Raw genomic sequence first — 24,948 nt, forward strand, 5'->3', positions numbered from 1 at the left:
AAAAGGAAAACAACTTAAAAACAAAAATGCTGCAGAGGGAAGGATCGCGTTCATTATCATTTGGCAGCATCATCCACATACCACAAGGGACTGATCAACAAGAAGCGCTGGATTTAGGAACTCATTTATCGACATTTAATGACACTCAAAGTACGACAATACAGCTTGCAGGACAAAAAGATCTACAATTGGATACATTTTTCTTTACAGACCACAAACACATGGAATTGGAAAAAGACATAGATCTGGACACATACTTCTTTTCTCATCTCAAAAATGACTGCTGTTACTACACGGAGGAACAATACAACAATAACCTTAATATTGGCAATAAATTGTCAATTATCCACATAAACAACAGAAGCATGCACACCAACTATAACATCAGACAATATTTGACTAAATTCAAGGAACCCTTCAAAGTAATTTCAATCTCAGAAACTTGGATTAATGACAACTTGAGGGAGCGCATAAAGGCCTTGCATCGAGCGGAATGTCAGTGAAGAGACAGAAGGAGGGGGTAAAATTTACGAAGAACCCCTTCGAGTGCCTGTCAAAAATCTCAAAAGAGGAGGTAGAATAGCACCTCCGGAAAGTGCACAGTGACCCAAGACGAGAGGAAGAACTCGATCTTGAAGGAAAGCTGCTCTGTCTAAAGGAGCCAAACATCTCCTTCAATGATGGAAAGCTCAAATGGCAGGAACTCAATGACTTAATGCGAAAGGCCAAGTGAAGGTCTACACTGGGGCCAAACGGGATCCCATACAGAGTTTACAAGAACTGTGAGAGGCTGAGTAGACGACTTTAGAGGTTGCTGGAGGCAGTGTGAACGAAGGACCATCTGCCAGACAGTTTCTTGATTGCTGAGGGGTGCTTCATCCCAAAGCAGGAGGACTCACACAGCATGAAATACTTCCACACAATCTCACTATTGAATGTGGAGGGAATCCTAGTGAAGAGGCTGACCCAGTTTTTGATAAACAACAAGTACATTGACACTTCTGTCCAAAAAGGCGGAGTACCAAGAGTCCCTTGTTGCATCGAGCACAACAGCGTCATCTCGAAGGTCATCAAGGATACAAAGCAGAACCAGGGAGATATAGCAGTCCGGTGGCTTGACATAATGAATGCTTACAGCACAGTACCACACAAGTTGGTCAAACTACACACTCAAAGCCAACCACGTCCCCCAGAAGGTACAGCTGCTTCTCCAGAACTACTTGGGCACTTCAAGACACTCTTCACATCTGGCAACTTCACTCCAAACTGGTGGAGGCGGAATTGTGACTGGGTCTACAATCTCTGTGATTCTGTTTGCCGCTGCAATGAACCTCCTGGTCAAGTCGGTGGAGTAGCCAAGACAGGGAGCTGTAATCTCAAGTGTCATCCAACAGGTCCCAGTTAGGGCCTTTTTTTGAATGACTTAACAGCTAGGTCAGTCCAGGCAGCTGGATTTTGGAAAATCTGGTAGAGCTCCCTAAGGTGGCTAGAATGGAGTTCAAGCCATCAAAATCCAGAAGCCCGGTCCTAAAGTGGGGCCACATTCAAAACCGTTTTGGTTCAAGATTGGGGAAGACATCATCCCACATCATCACAGAGAAGCCGGAAAAGAGCTAAGGAAAGTGGTACACCGCTGACCTGAACGACAAAGCAAGCATTACGGATATGCTCAACCAAGCAGACAAATGGCTGAAAGCTCTGGAGAGGAGTGGCCTGCCCGGCAAGTATAAGGCTTGGGGCTACCAACATGGCATCCTTCCAAGGCTCCTGTGGCCACTGCTTGTGTATGAGGTTCCTTTGACAACAGTAGAAACTTTGGAAAGGAAAATCAACAACTTCCTCAGGTGGTGGCTTTTTCTCTATCGGCCTCCACAGCTCCGGGAACAAGTTGCAGTTACCAATCACGTCAGTCGAGGAGGCGTTTAAGACAGCCAAAGTCTGATTAGCCATGATGTTGCGAGACAGTGATGATCATGATGTGCGGCAGGCAAACATCACGTCAAGACAGGACGGAAGTGGACGGCCAGCAAAGTCCCGACAGCAATCCCTACTGAGGTGTCGTGGGCTAGTTGACGAAACACCGGTTAAGTGGGGTGCCCACTTGAAAACCCTGCAAAGTGCCAATGTCTGAAACAAACAGCTCTGCCCTCAGTTAAACGGCGTCTGAAGGGACGGACTTGTATGCCAACCACCTCACATAGAGAGCAGGAGGTAACTTCTGCCAAGTGTGGTGGCTGCAATATCCATTGTTTTCAGGACATATAAATGATGAATGAAAGGGATGAATAAACATTTAAGGTTAGTTTTACCTTCACTGAAGACATGATTCTGTCATCTGTTACATCTATTACATTGTCATCTGTTTATTATACATGTTTGTGCCAAATATATTCAATATGTAATACTTAAGTCAAATTTACTATACTTACTATTTATTCCTCATTCTTTATGATACCGAATAATGTTTCCATCAACCATAACTCCTTACTTATTTTTATGTATTTATTTAGATAGTTATTAATGTCTATTCTACAAACTGGAAACCTTGCTGTTACACATCTCTATCATTTTCATATCTGTTACAAAAAATAGGCAAATGGTACTTGTTGAATACAAGAAGTGAACAAATGTATTAGTAATTGCTGAGTGGAATTGCTGTAGAATTAAATAAGCTCGCCTTCTTCCTACTCCTTTTTTGGACATGTTGAATTGTGAAACTGTAAACATGTGATATACTCCAATGTAACCTTGTATGCATACAAGTATGTAGCCATCAGCATTACCAAGTGCAGCTTCACCATGACTCAGTAGTGTTCGTCGTGACCTTGCAGACAGCACACTCCTCGGGGTGTCACAAGAGATATGCATTAGTTCCGGTCCGTGTCACCCAAGGAGTCTGCTTGATGTGCTGACACCTTGGTCACAGCTTGTGGCACCCTGCCACCTTTAGGCACCTTTGCAGCTGCCTCACAGCAGATGCCAAGGCTTGGAGGACAGATGTGCATCTTCTCAGGAGAATATTTCCAACAACCTGTAAGGATGAATCTCTTTTATCTTTTCAGTGTGACTACGTAATCACCGTGCATCCAAAAGCCAAATATAGTATAATTCAGTGCAACTCACATTTACTATAATCTTCATAGATCCCAATAATGCTGTCTATATTTATACAACTCATTAACATTTCACTCCCTGATAATCACCGCAAACTGAACTCAGGGATTAAGTGACAATAATCCAACAGATGATTTACGCATATTATTTGCATAGCAGCATATTCAAGGCCATATGTGGACAGCACACCAGATTATCTAACTTTATTCAATTTTTGGAATGTAACGTTGTCCCATCTACTTTTTTTTATTTTTACCATCACTCTATATTTGTTTTCGGCACACTGTTACTGCATTACTATTGTTATTGTATTTACAATGAGTTAATAGTTGTACCCCATCAATCATGCATGTATGTCATTGCTGCAGGAGATGCTGAGCCAACTGAAGTCACCCCTCTGCTACACAATACAACACTCCAGGACCATTCACAAGCTAGAATATCAGTATGGAAAAGTCAAATACAACAAAATGCAATTCTGGACTTTGATGCTTGATAAGGTTTATACATTTGTTGATGAAGTTTGTTATATTGTTATTTCTATTTCATATGTATATTTGATACATTTTCTATTTTTATAAATGCTGTTACAGTGCTGGTTGTAAGCTGTTATTTATTAGAGTTGTTTGTTGTTTATAAATGACAAATGTCAGTTTGTAAAAATGTGTGCCTTTTATTTTTTTTAAATTTTTTATTTTATAGAAGGAAATATGTATTATGAACAGTTTAATTATCTCATCTGCCTATGTCACAGCCAGCAATCTGTGAAGGGTGATGATGTCATGAGACCCCTTTCTTGGTGGCTTCTTCCCCTTGGCCCTCGGTTTTAAGGTGTAGGGAAAGGGGGTAAAACAAGGGGTAAGATGAAGGGGAAGGGCTAAGGGGTAGAATTTGGATGCAGCCTAAATATATAAATAGTGGAGTAAAAATTTTTGCATAATTGGTCATTTCTGGGGGAGTGCCATGCTCAATGAACCATAGATAACCAGTGTCAGCAGCACTCATGCAGCTCCACGGATGGCCCCTGGGCCGTACTTTGGGCACCCCTACTTTTGTGGCATCGGCTGTATGAGCAAACTACAAATCTTGGCTTGTTGGTTCCATGTCGGCGAGTTAAGCCACGGTGGTTGAAGGGAGAGGGGCTGCGTTACAACAGTCATTCCCAATGAGCAGCGTTTTTGGAGGTGCACATCTATGGAGTTGCTGTATATTTGTGCCTTAATTTTGAGGTAGCATGGGCTGATTTTGAGCCACAACGTGCAATAATTACTGTGGCGTGAGAAGGCACATAGCTGCGCGCTGACACTCTTTCTCTCCTTGTCGCTCACCCTGTGAGCGTGAGGCAAGGGCACTGATGTAATAATACATTTATTTTTCTAATATTCTCGCGATCGACCGGCAAAGTCCCAAAGATCGACAAGTAGCTCACGGGTTGGTGACCCCTGACTTAATGTTTTTAAAGATAGCAAGAACTACAAGTCAAGGGTACAGGACGAGGCGAGCTTTATTTAATACAGCAGAAAAACCAAAGATTTCCCAAAATATATTTTAAACAAATGTACTGTCAACTGGGAAAAAATAAATAACCACATCAACAATATTTCCAAAATACATCCTTCCAGATGTCTTACAATGACTACAAAACAATCAACATAGGTATTTACAGTCATACATTGTTATTTGGACATGCTTGGAGGTTAGACTGCATCATCATACCACACACTGACTACTACACAATGGCTGCTTGCTAGATCACATGGCATCAACGGTGGTCATTTGTGTGGAGATGATGACACAAACCAGGAGCCAGTCTCAGAATGGTTGCTAGGTGACATTGAGGAATTTGTTGAGTGACCATGAACGTGAAGGAATCCTTTGTGCAAATCATCTTGTTTGACTTCAGTCAACAGCTCCATGAAGACACACTGAGCAGCTCGGGGATATTTACAAAACTCACACAATGGTATTATCTTTAAAAAAAAACCCAACAACAGCTAAATACACAAACACACACACAAGAGAAAAACTAAACAACAAGAATAATTAGCAAATACTGGAAATGGAAAAATAGCTCTCTTTGGACAGGGCCAGCCTGTACTTTTGGATCTCTTGTTCTTCTTCCTTTTTTTCCCCACACACTAGCTCTTTTACAAAGAAAATACAAATCTGAAGACTTCATCTGCAAAGACAGATACAGCATGCTCTTAAAATGGATAAACACTCAATCAATTAATAAAATCTAAATTAAAGCCCCAGAAAATTCATATAGATTATAAGCCTTACTTTTTCCAATAGTTTATTTTAGTTGTTTGTCATGAGAATTGCCTCATATAACAGTGAATAACAAAATACAAACGTACTTGCAAATTATATAAAAATTATAATGGAAATAACATTTATTTTCAAATGCAGACCATTATGAGCCTTAGTAACTTTTCCACAATTTTTGTGTTATCATTATATTTATAAAACTTTCATTACAGTTATAGTGTAATTTCCTTCACATTTCCTTCAAACTTGGCTTGTCAATCTATAAAAGAATGCAGAAATAAATACCTCACGTTTTTTCCAATTCTGTGCTTATCCATTTTAACAGCAAATGAACTCTTGATATCACACTGTCAACTCTTTCAATAGCATTTTAAAAATCAAGATTAAGTGAAATTGTCTACCATTTCCAGTCATCTCGTTTGCATCTTTCCAGCGTATCAATTGCACAGAATTGTCATTGGTTATTCTGTTATACCGATTGGTGATTATTTATTGAGGGGAGGAGGAGGAGGAGAAGGGAGGATCGTTTTCTGTTCTCATTTTACAGCAGAGAAATGTTTTCAACTAACAACAGCACAAGTTGTGTTTTCCGTTATTGCCACACAGGTCACGTTTTATTAACACTAAAATCATTATTGCTTTATGGTCAGAAGCACAGGGATCAATGCTGCACATACACTTAACCAAGAAGCTGAAGATTTAAGAACATGTGTAGCTGTTTATTAGAGGTCATGAGAATAAGTTGAGTGTCTTGGAAGTCAGGTTGGGAGCGCTACATTGAATCAAACTAATTGTTTAGGAACGTGATATGCAAGAGGTGTTTTTCAAACTGCATAATCCCCTCTGTTGAAAAATGTTGAAAAGCTTTCAATAATAAGATGCTACAAATCATAGCAGAAGGCCTGCCTTCATTAGTCGATGCTCATACAGTAAATATGCCTTACAGCACTGTATAATAATAATAATAATAATAACAATAATAATAATAATACTGTACAATAGGCCTCAATGACCAGCTAAAAACATGTATGTTCCTATTCCAGGCTTATTATAATGCATCTGCCTCATCACCAGTTCTCCCTTTGACCTTTTATTTAGTACATGTGGTGCCTCCAGCCTCCACACACCTGTGGAGCACCCTACACCTGCATGACCTTCTCCCCAGCGGCCCGTCCTCGCAGTGCCGATACGAGCTACTAACCATGCAGCTCTAACTGCACTTGGTCCCACTGCTTTCTCCACAACATTGCTTTCACACGTCCGATTTTGGGCCGGCAGCCACCAGCAAACTTTCACACCTGACTATGATGTGAGATGAGAGATGGCCCCGAAGACTGCATGCTAGATTTATTTTTGTACTTTGAAATGATCCACGAGATACGTTTACTTCACAAGATTGCAGGTCGAGATAGTAGGGAGATGTATGATCATTGTGTTTGTGATGATAGACAGCTCAGTGCTTAAAGCCTTTACTGACATTGTTTGTTGGGAAAAGGTGTGGACTAAAAGGTTCAGGAGCAAGTGGACAGCCGGGTGGTCCACTTCTTCTGAGGGGGTTTTTGGTTTCTAGGGGGGTGAGGGAAGGAATCAGCAGGCAGCCCTGATAAAACCATCGTGCCCACCCCCCTTCCCCGAGACCAAAGAGGCAGGGGGCTCGAGTGAAGACTTTTACCAGCAACCTTTCCGGCTCACATGACCGAGCAGCTCTTGGTCTTCTCCTTCTTGAAGGTGGAGGAGAGCAAATCCGACCTGCTGGGCAGGTGAAGCAGTCTTTTGGACAGGCGGCGGGAGGGGCTGGGCTTCAAGAGGGGCTGCAGCTTGTTGATACATGCCATGGCCGCGGTACGGAATACGCTGTGGATGCTCTTTTCAGAGGTGAATGCTGAGCACTCCAGGTAGGACTCTGCACCCAGCTGCTTGGCCAAAGCAGAACCCTGGAACACAAATCATGACTTATTAATGACAGTGACAACCAAAGACTCTAGATAGATAATAGATAGATACTTTGCCGCAAATGCACGTTACAGAGTACGCCATGGAGCATGATGGGAAGCAAGAGAGCTGGGCGGGGGCAGTGTACAACGTATTCACTCGCTGTGAGCTGAGAGTAAAATAAAGTTATGTGTCACGCCTGGCGTAGACACTAGTTTTACATTTTGGGTACAGGTTATTATTTGTGGCTTATTTCCTTTCCCTTGTTCATTTTCTGTTTTTGTGTCATCACACAGACCCAGGTGATCTCTAGTTGGGCGGAGCTACAGAACAGGCACAGCTGTGCCTCATTGTCGGTCACTCCTTTTTTAAGCTCACCTGTGGCGACTGGATGGCACTCGGTGATTCCTCGTGGCAGAACCTCCAAGCCAAGATCCGTGCTGCTGCCGTCGGCCATCCAGTCCCGCCTGGTGTTTCCTCACGGCTTTGTGGTAGCTCCGCCTGACCAGCTTTGGTATATTTTTCAGTTACAGTATATCTTATTCCATTTTTCCGCGATGCCCTTTTCTTTTCCGTGGCATCGTAGTTTTTTGTTCCTGAGCTGTTTACACCAGTATTAAAGACTCTTTCTCTCATAAGTCGTGTACGCCTCTGCATACTGGGATCCAGACAACTGTCATACAAACCCTCACATTATGCGGATCATAGCTTTGACTTTCTGGTGCAATTCTTTGCTACAATGTTGTAGATCTAGTTCAATCTCCTCACACTTCTTATCCCACCACTTTTCTCTGGCTTCTTTACAAGGTCCAGTTTTCATGCACTTGGAGAGGGTGGCATCGCTCAGTCCACCTCCACTGGAGGCAGACCCCCCCCCAAGTATGCCAGTCGAGGCAAGGTCCCAGGGTATGGCCGAAGGTGTGAGCTACCTTCGGAGCCTTGGAGCCGTAAGTGAGAGATTTAGGGTGATTAAGGGAGTCCAAGCATTAGACTGCCTTATCAAGGATAAGCGGCTGCATGACTTGAGGCCATATGAAAACATACTGCAAACATAGTGAAGTGTTTAATACTTTCTTTGTGCATGGTGTGTTTAGAACACAATCTGATGTCAATTTCAGCCCGTTTGTGCATATATACATGCATGCATATATACATATATATATGTATATATATATATACTGTATATATATATATATATATATATATATATATACACACATACATATATATACATATATATATATATACACACACACACACACACACACATATATATACACACACACACACACACACACACACACACATATATATATATATACAGTATATATGTATTTATATATATACACACACACACACACATTTTGCTTCATCCACAACACATACTTTGAAATATGGCGTAATGTCCATGATATGTGTTACAGTTCGGATTTCTACTAATGTATTTTTTCTAAGCAATAAACTTTGGGGAACTACTGTTTTACATCATGTTTCCTCGGGAGGTGAAGTGTTACTAAGTTTGAAGCAGGGTCCTTCCAGCTGGCTGTGTGTTACATGTAAGCATACGTTGCCATTACGTCACATCCTGGTCAGCCCAACAACACCAAAAAAGGTATGCTGTTAAAAAAACTTCACATAAAAAGCCTGACCATCATAAATTTTAAACAATCGAGTGCACTGTTATTTTACCATGACTGTTTATATGTATGTATGCGCAGAAAAACTAAAGAAACGGTGAGGTACTTGTTAATCACACTGAAGCACGTGTAAAAATGTCAGAACTGTTTTTTTTTTCAAAACCTTTGACTTAAAACTACACAGTGCAAATCAAGAATTTATCAAAAAAGCCAATAAATTAAATCAATGTAATGTTTTTATGTAAATGCTACAATTGAGATTTCAGAAAACAGTGCCCTGCAGCCATGAAATATACCAGCAAGTGATATTTTCTTGCAAGTTGTTCTTCATAAACTGAAACCGATCAAGTGATACATTATTTTAATATGCAAATTGGATAGAAAATAACTTACATTTTTGCTTGATATGTCACGCTTTTTGTATGCCTTTCAGGAGAATGACCAACAAATATACTCTATAAATGTGCAAAAATCCATTAAACAGCATAAATATGACCTACATGTCTATTTCAATAAAACAATAAACCGCAGTATAAAAGAAACTTTTACCTTCTTTATTTTACTTTTTTTCTTACCATTGCTTAACATGACTGATGAATGATTTAAAAGTACTTATATTAAATGGATAATTAACTCATACTCACACAATGCAACATTTATTTCACTAGCGGCATTGTTAATACATGTGATAGACCATAGCCTAAATCATCATCATCATCATCACTGACTTGTCATTAATTCAACTAATCACCCAGAGAAACAAACTGGCTTTAAGATACTGTATATTGTGTGGGACTACACTTGGAGTCTTGGCCACTGTCCCGTTTATTGACAACTACCATCTACAATGTTTTTATGACATATACAAGTCTTTGTCTTTGGGAAACCTGAAAAATGACAAAACTATTAGTCTATTGGTGCAATTAATGGCTGCACAGTGTGCAAGGATTTTTTTTCTGGATTCCCATCACGGTGGCCAAACCCACACAGGGCATACTTCAGAAGTGGATGCCAAGTAACCAGTCTTCTCTGTCTAGCGTCTTTGGTTACAACAACACAATATATGCATTGTCACCCACCTGCTCGTAGGTGACAGGGGTCTGCTTCTGATTGGACAGTTCCATCAAGGTACAGACATCAGTCCTCAGGTCAATCTTACAGCCAATAAGTAAGATGCGCGTGCTTGGGCAGAAGTCCAGGATCTCAGCTTTCCACTGTGGACAAGATAGAGTTGTTCATTGTGTTGTTCATAAATAATAACTTAGAAAACACAAATTGCACAATCTAACAGGCTCATTTCACACACAAAAAGAGCTCAATGTCTTCACGTACACTATATGGACCAAAGTACATCAGGGGACACCAGGGGTACACCTACAGTAACTGAAAGACAATATGTGGTTGGTCCCCTTTTAACAATCTCTGTTCTAGTTCATCCCAAATGCGTGTTAAGAGGTTGAGATCAAGAATAGAATTGTCCAAAATGTCTTGGTAAGATGAAGATTTGGGATTCAAGATGAACTCAGAAGTCTACCCCAACTCCTGATTGATTAATTAACTGTTAAGAGGTGTCTTTTGTCCATACAGTGTACAACGACAAGAGTGCCTTTACCTTCTTCAGACTACTGTCCACGGTGTCTGGCCGGCTGATGTCAAAACACAGCAACACTGCATCAGAGTCGCTGTAGCACAGAGGCCTCACATTATCGTAGTATGGAGAACCTTACAGGACAGAAGTGGGATGCTCAGTCATATGTCTGAATGAATATGCAGCTGCAGGTACAGTAACACTTGCATTGATCACAATAACCTCTACAAAAGGAATACATTCCAATCATTTTGTGTGTGAAAGTCTTTGAAAAGTTGATTTAATTCATTAGTTCAATTCCAAAATTAAAACTCTTGAATTCGATATATTGACAACACACAGAGTGAGAATGTATTTCTTAATCACTTTGTTGATTATGTCTTACAGCTAATAAAAACCCCAAATTCAGTATCTCATAACATTTGAAAAATTGTCAAAAAGTTGAATATTGTAAATTATTGGTTCGCGCTCTAATCAACAAATCAACTGCACAAACTTCCCAAACCTTTAATTGGTCTCTTTGTCTGAATTGAACTCATGAAATCAAACAAATTTTGCACAATATTCTAGTTTATTGAAGTGAACCTGTAATATAACTCAGTTTTGATTGACACTAGTACTCAGAAGGACACGTCTTAATTTAACAATACTTTCATTATTGTGGTTGTAGTTTGTCTGAGCTGTCTTTGTATTTGAAATTACCCCATTAATGTGGCTAAACGATGTACCCAGTGGTGCTTTGATATAAAAAATGGATTGGGCAGCAATAGAGATTGATACCAAATTTGTTACTTTTATATGCATCTACAGAATTTTGTTACTACCAAACACTGATTCACATAAAATCAAAAGGTATCATGCTTTGGTACTAAAAGCCAGTCTCCGTGGAGTGTCATGGCAGCGCTCCTAACAACATTCAATTCGCAAGAGAAGACGATGAAGCCAGAGGGAGGGGGCAATGTTTGCATCAACAAGGAGACAAATTAAAGCTACAGAAGCTGAAATAGGTAATATTTTTGAAGTATATGGATACAATAAAACCTCACTGTTTAATAAATGTTAGAATAAATGTTCTCGAATAAGACACTTTTAATACGTGACATGACACCTGGATTCATCCTGGTGTGTTAACGCCACAACTTCATTTTTGTATTCACAAATTATTCAAGATTCAAGAGTTTTATTGTCATATGCACAGTAAAACAGGTAGTTCTGCTATGCAATGAAATTCTTGTTCTGTTCATTCTCCCGGAAAAAGAAAGAAAGAAAACACAAGAAAATGAATAAGAACATCAGAAACATTAATACCAATAAATTAAGCAACAACAGAAGAGACATTAATATAAATAAATAAAGAAACAAATAAATAAACAAATAAATAAATAAAGTGCTATGAGTGTGTGCGTGTGTGAGTGCTTCGTTGAGAAGCCTGATGGCCTGTGGGTAAAAGCTGTTTGCCAGCCTTGTGGTCCTGGACTCCTGTAGCGTCTGCCTGACGGTAGGAGTGTGAATAATGAGTGTTGTGTAAAATAGACTGAAAATCATATGTGGGCATAATACTTTATTTAGTATAGCAAGCCTCACATGTCCATATGCACCATTTTAGACGTCATTGGCATGTAATCCAGCCATTCAAAATAATTCACTACATTACAGATGTTTTAAGAGACTTTAAATACAGAAGGCAATCTACCACACTGACGATTTTTTTCTATGCTTCTGATGGGCACCGCAACCACAAGAACCAAAGCAGATGTCATTTAAACACACAGGGAGGGATAGCTCGGATGTTTTGACATGAAGTTGTATGACATCCCCATTAGCATTGTAGTCCAATAACAGTGACTTACCCCTCACTTGGTCTCCCAAGTCCAGTTCTAGTCAGATTTCTGTGCTAAAGAACGTAGTTCCGCTTAGTTGCTCGGGACAATTAAATTAAGAGTTTGGCCTCTCAAAACAATATGCATTTGAAAGATTAATACATTTGCATTACAAAAATGCCTTCTTAAAAAAAATCAAACCTCACAAAACGTTCTGCGTTGTACTTGTCTCCCGCCCTATCCCTGCGTCGCCTGCGCCTTCGTGTGTATGCGACGAAGACACTCGCATCTTCTTCCGCCGTGGAATCCATAAGTAAACAAGATGGCCACGGCACTCCCTCGCAGAAGTAGATGCGATTGTCTTTGTCACATACACATGAACGCACAGGCGACAGTGGGCAGGAATACGGCGGGCGACAAATAAACGCAGAACGTTTTGTGAGGTCAAATTTTTTTGAGAAGACATTTTTGTGACGCAAATGTATTAATCTTTTGAACGCATATTGTTTTGAAAAGCCAAACTCTTTACTTAATTGTAAAGACCAAGTGGGGGGTAAGTCGCTGCTATTGGACTACAATGCTGATGGGGATGTCATACAACTTCATGTCAAAAAATCCGAAATATCCCTTTAAAACTTTACGGACAACACGAAAGAGCTGTAAAAAGTTCTACTATCACCAAGTATACCAAGCTGCAAGGACAGCTACACAGTTAATAATACGCCTTCTTTACACAAAGTGATTCAATGACCACAATCGCCCCCCTAGCGTTCATAGTTTTTTCTTTTTTTTTAACAGAAGTACACAAGCAACCAAGATTAACAGCAAAATGTAATTCACAGCAAAGACGTTTGCTTCACCTCCATTTGAAGTTTGTATTACTTCAATTTGTAAAATATTAAACATTTATTTATTTTTATTCCAACCTCTTTTGCTCATTTGTTTTCAACTTATTTGCCCTCCATGGACCCCCATTACACAATTTTCCCAGAGGGGAAAGGAAAGGAATAGAAGTATGTAGAGCTGGATTTTAATTGTAGTTAAGGGTAGTTAAGGGTTTTTAATGTTGAAGAAATTTCTGAAACAACTGCAATGTTCCAAAAAAAACAGTTGAAGAGTTTATACATACAGAGATAAATATCTTAATTGAAAACAATTGAATTAAAGTAGTAAATAAACATGTATTGCCACATAAACACACACAAACGTACCAAAAACTGGAATCATTGAGTATTGGTACCGATTCCCAGGTACAGGGTATTGTTACTGTATCGGTTCAAATGTGAAAGGTACCCATGCCTAGGGAGAAACCACAGGTATTTCCACTGAGGGCTGCATACAGAAAAAAATAAGCATGCGGGTGGCAGTTTGATATATTTTGTGCATTAAAGAAAAAATGGCCCCCAGGCTGCACTTTGGACACCCTTTACTTAAATAGACAACATACCGGGAACACAAGTACTCTCTTCTCAATTCAAAATTCTCCTCTACTAAACAACATAGATGTGCACATTTTATACTATACTTACACTATAAACCTTTTTCAGGCATAACAGCACAAACAACAGGATGTTTTTTGAAGACCAATTTAAAAATTGTACATCCTAGCCGCGCCCACTATCTTGTTGATGTAAAGTTGAATCACTACTTTGTATTAATCATAAAATGTAATTATTAACTATAAAATATTCGAAAAAAATGCAAAAACTCCGATGCCCTCCCTGTCCCTGATGCAGAGTTGCTGCTGAATAAAAACAAATTCAAACAAATTCACCGGCTCTCATGATGTTCTATATCACTGCAAGCTACAACCACAATAACACCAGGTTGTATTGTAAAACGTTAAAGATGCATGATTCATAATTGTCTGAGGAATGTTTCAGTCTGACAGCAGATCTTTAGTTAGAGTAAAACGGGCGACGAAGCAGCTGCAGGGATTATATTAAATGACTATCACTTCCCCTGATGAGCCTCACATCGCTGTCCCTGAAACTGTCCCTTTGCTTATATCTATAGGCCATTTCAGAGAGAGATGATGACAATCTAGCAGCAAATCCTCATTGATCTCCTCTTGCAGGAGATTACACAAGTGGAAAGTTTGTGCTCGGGGCAGGCAGACGCTCCCACTCATGCTCAGAATTCTTAAGTAATCCCCCCCACACACACACACACACACACACAAAAAAATTCCTCCACTCAGCCTGCAATTCCTCCAGTCCCTCTTGTTACCACAGCAACAGCCTTGGAACCCACCATCTACCATCATCCACCCCTCCCACTTGGCTCTCATTGCCAGTCAATCATTTTACACCACAAAGTGCCCACCCACACACTGCTGGGGACATTCCTCTCAGTGGGGACACACCGTCACACAATCACACCAAAACCCACAGGCATGCCGACACACCACTGAGCTCTATTTAAATGTGGCCAGCCAGAGGCGAACCAACCTCTGATAAGATGAATTAATATGTTTTCTTTGAGCCCAGTGTAACTCTGAGGGTATTCAGTCTTGCCCTTTATAGCTGCAGATAGTAATTAATAAGTAATTACTCATTACTCGTTATACAATTATCCAAATTGATTTATGGCCTTAAGATGGATTTAAGAACACGTAAGAATGTGCACACGGATGACTGTGTGCATACACATTATTTTCATGAATACTTAATGATTTCCACCATATCAAAGGGTGAAAGTAGTGACTTTGCCAGCTGCAGGGTGCTGTGTGCTGTGTGCAGAATAACGACAAGCTGTGAGGAAACACCTCAGGGCTCCGTTTTCGCAAGATAGTAAACCTAGCTTAAGGAAAAAGAAACCCTAGGCAACTGTTTAAAAAAATAAATGATTTTCTTTAGTTTATTGAAGCAAAGCAGTGCTGAGGAATACATATGAAATGCTTGCCTTGACACTGTTTCAAGCTCATCTGACAGTCAACTGGTTTGGCTTAGTGTGATATGCGACACACTTAAAAACAATTAAAATGGCTGGGACGTGATTGTGTGTGTGACTGTGTGTGTAGCACACTGAGGTATCTCATAGCAGTGCCAGGGCGGTATCTAAGTCTTCTCAATCTCCCACAAGAGTTTAACACACAGCCGAAGGAAAGTAGGTGTGACTCTGCATTAAATGACCACTGATCTAATGCAGCCCTGAGTTGAAAGTTGCACTGGGGGTCCTCGGCAATTAATAGTGATGAATGTTAGCCTGTCACAGGGGAACGGAGATGGGTGGACGGATGGAGAATGTTGGTTTTATAACTCACTCAGCTCGTCCCCAAACTACATTTTTAAAGACAAAAAATATAATTAGCATCCATCCATCCATCTTCTATACCGCTTCTCCTCTTCAGGGTCGCGGGGGCATGCTGGAGCCTATCCCAGCTGACTTCGGGCAACAGGCAGGGTACACCCTGGACTGGTCACCAGCCAATCGCAGGGCACATACAGACAAACAACTATTCACACTCACATTCATACCTATGGACAACTTAGAGTCTCCATTTAACCTAACATGCATGTTTTTGGAATGTGGGAGGAAACCGGAGTACCCGGAGAAAACCCACGCACGCAATAATGCTTTAAAAACAGTTTGAACAAAATACCACTAAATATCTATATTTGTCACAATTCAAAGTTAAACTCAGTAAAAATTGTCGTGCAGGCTGAGTAAGATGACTCGTGTACATGTTCATAGCACGTGCACATACACAACAACAGTTTCAGAGAAGCTTTGTGCGGTTATGATAGGCCAACCATCACCAAATGGTGAACCTCGGTCCAGATCCGGACGCAGTGATGGCCCTTTATGGCCCCGTGACCGGTTAACGTGAATGGGAAATATAATAACATATAAACATGCTTGCGGACCAATCGCTGTGGCAGTTTGCGAGTGTAATTAATTCAGTTATTATGGTTATGTGATAGCAAATGCGGTGACGTCACTCAAAATGAGCCAATGAAATAGTTTTACTTGCCGAGCTCAAAAGTAAAAAAAGTTGATAGCGAAAAGAGAACACTGAAAAGTGAATGGTTAATATGTCAATATAAGTCAATATGTGTTCATTCTTCCACAATCCAGTGCCAAGCCACTGTGTCTCATGTGCTCTGAAATTGTAGCGCTGGTCAAAAGTGCAAATGTGATGCGACAACCTGACAAAACACAGATCATTCGAGGGGAAGTATCCACTCAAGTCTGATTTGAGAGCGCTTAAAATAACTGTGCTTCGATCCCAGTGTGTAAAATCTGAGTAAAAAATGAGTCATCGCACATTTATTTCCAGCGCAGCAACATGCAAATGAGCTTTCACTAAGATTTGTGTTGATATTGGAGCAAAAGAACACATCTTTCACTGAGTTGTGAAGAGTTGTGAAGGATCCTTCACAATGCACTCGAGTGCTTTTGTGCAGAGACCTTACTCATAGGTAAACAAAAAAGAGGAATTGTGTGAAAAATTCAGGCAAATCTAAATGTCAGCTACAACAATAACAAGAAAATGTGAAACTTTAAGAGGATGTTCTGTTGCAGAGAAACCGGTGCAGTTTTATTTCACTTAAAAATAAGGCTTTTGTGTTCATTCATTGTTTGTACTGTCAAACTGTTTATTATTTCTGTTAAATTTGGTCCTGTATTTTTATAAATGCAATTTAGGTGCCAAAATAATTTTGTTGTAGGGTAATGTGCAAGGGTTTCATTACATTTGATATTCATATGAGCTAGTCAGTATGATGGAATTTAAGGCAAAATAAGGTTCAGACTGCATGACTGCAATTAATATATTGACATATTGTTTTACTATTTACTGTTTCACAAAATATGTGACTGTTGCCAAAAGGGGGTCATAGATAGTGGCCTAACACTTAGCACAGTGCAGTTGTTTTCATGCATGTTTCTGCTGGTAAATAATAGGTGACATAAAGAGCCCTTCCATGCCATTATAATTCCTACAGTCTCCATATTCATGTTGCTGTGCCCTACAGACAAGTGTCCATGTTGGAAATTGGGCCAGAGTGGAGGTTGGCTCCTGCGAGATGACGGGCCTGCGTTGAGGCGTACAGGTGGGGGAGGGGAGGAATGCAAAAGCGCATTTCCGAGCAAGTGAGCGTATTTCTGTGTGACATGGCTCTCCCCTCTTCATCAATAGCACACGGTCTCCTCTCTGACAGTGAGAAGGAAGAGTCAGACAGATTAATGATACGTTGATGGGATGACTCACAGATTTGGGGAGGAGAGCGCCACTCTCTGCCCACACTAAGGCGGCTAGGAGCTGCAGTTGTTGCTACTGCTGATACTGAGGCTCATCAAACTGCAATGAATATCATACACTAATGCAATATCAGGATTCAACACTCTATATTCATGAAGTACGACTACTGGACATGTTGGCCTTCCTCTCTGCTCTCCTCTTCTCTAGTCCTACATATGCGATACGCCCCAGCTGATTAAAGGCAGCAAATTGATTTTTTTCTGTCCATCCTAGCCGAACTTGGAACAAGGAGGCTCCTACCATGTGTAACCAGTGATGAGGTCAGGATAATTAGGGGACCCTCTCAGAGTGGTGGATCTGCACACAATTAGAGCACAGCACGCTGGACACACAAATATTGCTCAACTCAATCGGCCACTTTGTTCAGCGGTCCCTGAATGCACCATAGTTGTGTGCCGTGTGCGGCAGATTGAGATTTATGTGTATGACTTACTCTGACAATGCACAGACAGACATGTGTTTTCTATTTCACCTTTCACATCATCCTTGTTCACAGATGTTAATGCTGTGTGTAAATGTAGAGGTGAGAATTAATAATGTTAATGTGCAAGCCCCGTATTGAGTTCATGTCCTTCTTGATTTCTGTCATTTGTGTACCTTTGTTTTCTTTGTTTTTAGCTGCATTGTTTTACTGATCATTCTTGGTATGCCATGTTGTTGCAGCCCACAGCAAAACAGCATAAAGATCATAGTTCACCACAGCTTACCACAGCTTGTCACCACATGTTATAAATAAATCCACCAAACAGAAGACAAACCTGCCGTGTTCTTTAACTTGGACACATCCATCTATACCGTTGGCCACTCTAACCAGGAGACATATGACTTTTCCGAGACCCTCTCCATTTTAGAATAGTATACGTGCAGCTGAAAACTAAGAAACAGAAAGAAAAAATAATTTCCATAATTTAATTTTTTATATGTTTTATTTTGAAAAGTGGCCAGATTCTCTCTGTTACATCCGTCTCACATGTCCATTGTGCGTGTGCTAACTTTATCTCATGCCGCACAGATAGACGACTACTGTATTTTTACCATTTTTCTTTCACCTCATATTTGGTGTCAAATGCTGATACTATGTGGGAATGCATAAAGGTAAGTTTTGATGACTTATTGAGTGCTAATGTGCACATTTGTCTCAAGTTAATTCATGCTAGCACACTGCCTTTTACCACATACGTCAAACAGCGATGTAATAATCTCTCTGGAAAAACTTGGCTGGAACTTGAACTGGTGGATGGTGGGTCGGCATTCATTTTGTGCTTTTCATTTGATGTTATTCATGTCTTAGTTTTACACAATACATAATAAAAAAGATAAATTAGATCACTATAATGTACGACTCTCCCCGCCCCCCAAAAAAACCCAAAACAAAAATGGAATGGAAAAAACTGGAGTGCTTTTTTATGCCTGTTTGTCCGTCAGTTTATGAGTTTGCAAGCTACAAGTCAGGAAAAGATGGCCAGGACTTGGTAATTGTAGGACACAAATATTAATATGACTCAAATGGGAACAAAATAAATCATTTTAACTGCAGTAAACAAAAAAAAAATAACTGAAAACCTTTGTTAGTCAGTCAGGTACTTTCTGGTTCATGGTTCATGTCACGAAAAAATGGACACTACACTACGACATCATGAAAAGATGGGCACTATGCTATCATTTGTTTTCTTGAGGTGGGGAACGGTTACATTGTGCAGAAAGACCAAAATAATTACCTTCATTTTTATGAATTTGCTGCAAAATTAAAAAGCTTGTTCTTCAGCAGGTTTAATGGAAATTGTATACAAAACAAAACCTTTCACCTTTGCATTACTATTAAAAATACAAATCTGTAACATATTTGGCTGGTAAACTGTTTATTTGCCTTTTGTGGTTCATTGTCTGTTGAACAACAGACGCAAAAACTTGCCAAAATCAAATACGCTTGAGCAAACACGGCTCAACAGGGGAGGAAAAAGCTATGAAAAGAACCCAAGTTGAGCAGGCAAAAGGTGAAAATGGAGGCCAAGCTGAATGTTTAAATAGTGTCAAAGGAAGAAAGCTGCAAACTCAATGGGTGAGTCAGATGGGCTGGCCCGGTGGTTCTATTCACAGTCTTAATCCTCTGCATCATGCTGTTCGTGCGAGCGACCCGAGGCGGCATATGGAAGAACAAATGCAGGTCACTAGAGTTTCTAGGCTGCCTTGTGTGTTTGTCTGCTCTAGAAAACCTACTTCTGCTTTGCGCCCACATCCCCCGGCATCAGGCCCAACTCATGCTGATCTGATCAAAGGTCCACAGTCTGGAATTTAAAAACAGGATTTGGTCTGGGGAAGGAATTACACTCTGTGCTTTCGGACAATGAGGACAATATTTGATCGGCGAGTAAATGGTGCATCATCTCATGCAAGTTGGTCTTTTACATTTAGGGTTTTTATAGAGACAAGTAATGTAGTAGGACCACATTACAGTCAGCACGCAGCGGGATCAAACAGGTGTTGACAGTAACCAGGTCAACACAGTAGACGGCAGATCCCAGAGGAGAGCCGCCCTGACACGTTGACCTTCTTTTTCACGCTTAGTGTAAATTAACATATGATGCCCAAAGTCGGCAAGAACTACAAGTGAAGCGGACATAATATTGCCTCTCTCTCGCTCTTGCTGTCTATTTGCCTGCCTGGGTTCTAGTCACATGTGTTAGACCTGAAAAACTAAATATGACGAGAGGCAAACACACTAACGGGCCACTTCACTAGGAACATCTGCGAACTCAAATGAGCTCCAACACAAAAAAGCCTGTCATTAATGTGATAATAATGATATTAATTGTTGTTGCCCATCACACTTTAGCTGAAAATATCCTCAAGAAACCCAGTAATGCATTTTTGCCCTCTGCAGTGGACAAGCCTTTTACAGCCTTATTTCAAATGCAAAACGCTCTACAAGAATAAAAAGCTATTGCGACGTGGAGAGAACATCCTGGGCTTTCCAGTCATATTTGATTTGTCTTCCAAAAATGGCTGCCATACCAACCAGCATGTTTTATAGGTACAAGAGAAGTAAGTTATTATATTTACCCAGTTGTTCTGGTTTTCAGGGTCGAAATTGAAGGTTCTTAAAGGAAAACTGCTTTTTAAAAAAAATATTGCCCATCATCCACAATCCTTATGTGAGACATGAACACACACCTTTCTCTTTTCTGTGCATTCTAAAGATATAAAAAAAAAAACGCAAATGCATGCACTGAGACGCAAATATTCCGCTTGCAAAGCCATCTGAAAAAAACTCCAAAACTGACAACAATGCTCCATTTACATACAGTAATGTGACCTGCATATTAACCAATCTACAGTGACATTGTTATGGTACTACATTTCTGGCGTAGTGACACCACACTGGCTAGCTACTAGCTTCACCACACACTCGCTCACAGCACTTTCCTCACAGCACCTCAGGCCACCACCGAAAGGTAACGCTACATGTTGCTATTGCTGCTAACGCTACTGCTGCTGTGTTTTTGTTTTTGAGTTTGGAAATGTTAACACTAGGTGTAGCGTCCGTTTCTATGATGCTATGTGAAATTAATGTGCCCAGGAAGGAAGTTCCAGTAATGCTTAAAATGACCAAAGTACGACAAAATGTATGTGTACATGTATGCATGTATTTAAAACCATAAAACGTTGTTGGAGGCTTTTGGGGGTGTTTTAATAGTGGGCTTTGCAGGCGGAACAGGTGTTTCCCATTACGTGCATTAATTAGTTGCCTCTTTTACCTGTTTTTATTTCTTTAGAACGCACAGAAAAGAGAAAGATGTGTGTTCATGTCTCACATAAGGATTGTGGACGATGGGCAAAATTCCCCCCAAAAAGTGCAGTTTTCCTTTAAGCACAGGTTTAATCACTATAGTTTTATGGAGTTATGGCAACATACTTTTAAGACAACGAAAACAACACATTGTACCAAAGTCCTCTGAGATGGACATGAGAACTACTACTACTTTTGCGTATAAAATGATGAAGGTGGTTGATGCAACAAATGCATCAAGATGCAGAAAAGCATGTGTTTTACCAAGAAAAACAGCTTCTTGCAGTATCGTTCATAATATGACTTAAAAATTTTGGCATGAAAGTTACAAAATGCCAAAACCACACAAGTTCAAGCAAAGGTTTTCAATGTTTTTTTTTCCATGTTCAATGTTTAAAAAAGTGTAAGAAAGGAATACAAAAAATATTTGGATTATGGATGAAAAAATGGTTCAGTTGGAACTAGAACGTGCTGTCTGCAAAGGACATTGCATAAAAAATAAACAAAACAATTTTCTTGCCAAGAAAAAGACTATTATTCAATTCACCCTCTATTCGTGCACACTTAAAAAACACAAACCACACAACGAAGCATATTTGATATACTATTAAACATATGATATGTTATGACATTATATTAAAAAATAATGTGTCTTAATTTTCAACTGCACACATGGGCTACTAATTTAAAACGGAGAGGGTTTTAGTGGGGTGATAGGCTCCAGCATACCCCACGACCCTAGTGAGGATAAGCGGCATAGAAAATGGTTGGCTGGATGGATGAGATTTAGAGGGGTAAGATATCTCCTGGCAGTTTTGTCTTCTGTTTGGTGAATTTATTTGTATGTGCATTGAGTAGTTAAGTGATGACAAGCTGTGATAAGATGTGGTGAACTGTCTGCAACAACGCCGAAATAATCAGTTCAATGCAACTAATGTTACACGCAAACGTAATAATTACAACTCATTATGAAAAAAGGCACATAACGTACAGAAATGTATTCAATACCAGGCTCATTACTGAACCAAATGGACATATATAGCATGAGATTATGCACCAAGAGAAAACGCACAGCAGCATAGAGGTAACTATTCAACCTCACCAGCATTAACATTTGTGAACAAGGATGAGGTGAGAGGAAGAATAGAAAATGCATGTCTGTCTGTCTGTGCAGCGTCTGAGAAAGTCATACACATAAATCTCATTTAGCACACAATACAAATGATCTTGAAAAATATTCAAGATTAAACTTTTAATGAATAACGTCATCATCAAAGTTACTTATTTGTTCATCTAATGCACACAGAACAATGAACAAATTCATGCTGTCACCTTTCTTCTGCACAGGACTACTGGCTGTGGCTGTTCACATGAGGCATTCGAGCGCATTACGTAAATCTGTGTTCGGCGCTAATGTGTAGTCAAGCCGTTTTTCATTTGTATTCACATACCCCCTACGGCAATCTGCATACCCCTAGGGGTACCCCACTTTGGGAATGTCGGTCTTGGAACATGGTTCACAAATGTTTTCCACCAGCTACAACCTCAAAAATGTTTGGTCTGCATGTAACACTGTTTTTGCTACCACCGCTTACCATCACGATTATCATCGAACATGTGGCTATAATATCATTTTATTTCTTTGTTTTAAATATTTAGTGTTCCTGCACCAGCTGTACTGGTACCACAGCAACTTGAACAAATATTCCAGTTCCCCCTCAGCGTTGCAGGCAACAAAAGGGGACACAACCACAAGAGACTGGTTGTACTCTATTTCGACACAGAATTTAAATATGCTTAATTACCTGACGTGTCCCAAAGACTGAGCTCCACTCTTTGCTCCTCCAGCTCCAGACAGGCAGTGTAGTTCTCAAACACTGTAGGCACGTAAGTCTGTGTGGAACAACGAACATAAACACGCTGCCATTAGTGGGGGAGGTGTCACTCAGTCAGTAGGCAACAGGTATAGAAAGGGGAATTGATGCATGCAACGTGGGAAAATTGCACCAAAAAGGGGTAGGCGTTTAAATAAATACATTGAAACAGCTCGTTTGTTTAATCGACACTGCTGAAGACACTGCGGTGTCTAAGCACAAAATACATACATTAGACTTGTAATTAATGTATTAATAACAAGAAACTTGTTCATTCTTAAATGTCTAAATGGGCACAGACGCAGACAATATTTTTGGTAGAAGAGTAAAAGCATGCGCATCCTGCAGCCAGACATACCTCTGGATAACAGTCCTTGGCCAGCACTTGCAACATCGCCGTTTTACCGCATTGGACGTCTCCCACCAGAACCAGCTTACATCTCGCCACCATCGGCTGCGTGTTTCTCCTTTCCTTCATGGTGGCCACAATAGTCCAGTAGAACTTGGTGGAAATGTGGCGAATAATCAGCGGTCCAAGCCAAAAAAAGAAGAAGAAAATGTGTCTCGGTTTAACCTCGCTCACGTAGAGTGTCTGCAGTGGATCTGATTGAATTTGCCACTGCAGCCCTTTATAGACGGGAAAGCAGCCAATAGGAGGCAGCCATCCCATGACTCCCTTTTGCGTCTTGCGCTGTATGCACTCAGCAAATACACTAGCACGTCATCATATATACAAGAGTCGTTTAAAATCATTTATACATCTAATATTGCAGAGTGAAACATGCTTTAAAACAGTGGCGATCGGTCAGGTCCGTCAAGGCCTTTTGTGTTTGCCTAAACACGATCAGACACACTGACCTATATTTGCAAATTACATTCTACAGTAGCATTTGTTCCATGAAATTGTATTCATTTATTTCCAACAGTCTATTATCTTCATTGTGTAGCGTGTTTCTTGGCTCAGATCAGAGGTACCGAATTGGCATGGGGGTACATGAATAAAAATTAAAAACAGCATGACGACATTGTCTGACATTGTGTGTCTGAAAGACAAACACTGAGAGTTAGGCAGTGCGCTTGAACGCCTCATCATGTGGGCAGCACCTGCACAGAGCAGGTATTACAGTGCAGAAGAAAGGAGACAGACAGGAAGTTGTTCATTTTTCTGCGTGTGTTTTAGGAACAAATAAGTATATTTGTATATTTGTGAGATAATTACTAAAGCAAAACAATAAATTAAATGAATAAAATCAATTCTTAAAAAATTACAATATAACAGGTGAGAAATAATTCAGAGTAAGATGTTTTATTGTGCTTACAGACACTAGGGGGTAGGGGCTACATGGCTTCAGGTGAAACGTCTGAAGGGATGCGGGGTACTCTAAAAAGTTTGGGAACCGCTGACTTAAACTATATTAGCAATGGGGCTGATTTTTTTAACCAATCAAATTTCAGATTTGCCTCACAGAGACCCGCTAGCAAGCATACAGTAACATAAGCATTCTTTTCTTTCCTCTGATTGGTTGATCAGAGTAAAACAAAGCAAAGCTCGACAAGCAGAAGGTGGTGGTACATCAGAAGAAGCGTCTGTAGTGCAAAAAGGTTGTCTTTTCTGGAAAAGCTAGACATTGTAAGAAGAGGTGGACCAACTCTGAAGCT

The 24,948-nt window shown here is 40.2% G+C and overlaps 1 protein-coding gene across 1 annotated transcript; it reads right to left on the reverse strand.

Annotated features, from left to right (window-relative positions):
- Positions 1-4,600: 4,600 nt before the first annotated feature.
- rnd1b (Rho family GTPase 1b) lies at positions 4,601-23,908 on the reverse strand. The gene is made up of 5 exons (XM_054789584.1): positions 23,648-23,908; positions 23,221-23,308; positions 10,567-10,676; positions 10,034-10,168; positions 4,601-7,319 (listed from the first exon to the last, which is right to left on the reverse strand). Exons 1-5 carry the CDS (start codon positions 23,765-23,767, stop codon positions 7,074-7,076), a joined length of 699 nt encoding a protein of 232 aa, XP_054645559.1. The 5' UTR covers positions 23,768-23,908; the 3' UTR covers positions 4,601-7,073.
- Positions 23,909-24,948: the final 1,040 nt, after the last annotated feature.

Source organism: Dunckerocampus dactyliophorus, chromosome 1 (assembly GCF_027744805.1).
Source record: "Dunckerocampus dactyliophorus isolate RoL2022-P2 chromosome 1, RoL_Ddac_1.1, whole genome shotgun sequence".
NCBI classification, from domain to species: domain Eukaryota; kingdom Metazoa; phylum Chordata; class Actinopteri; order Syngnathiformes; family Syngnathidae; genus Dunckerocampus; species Dunckerocampus dactyliophorus.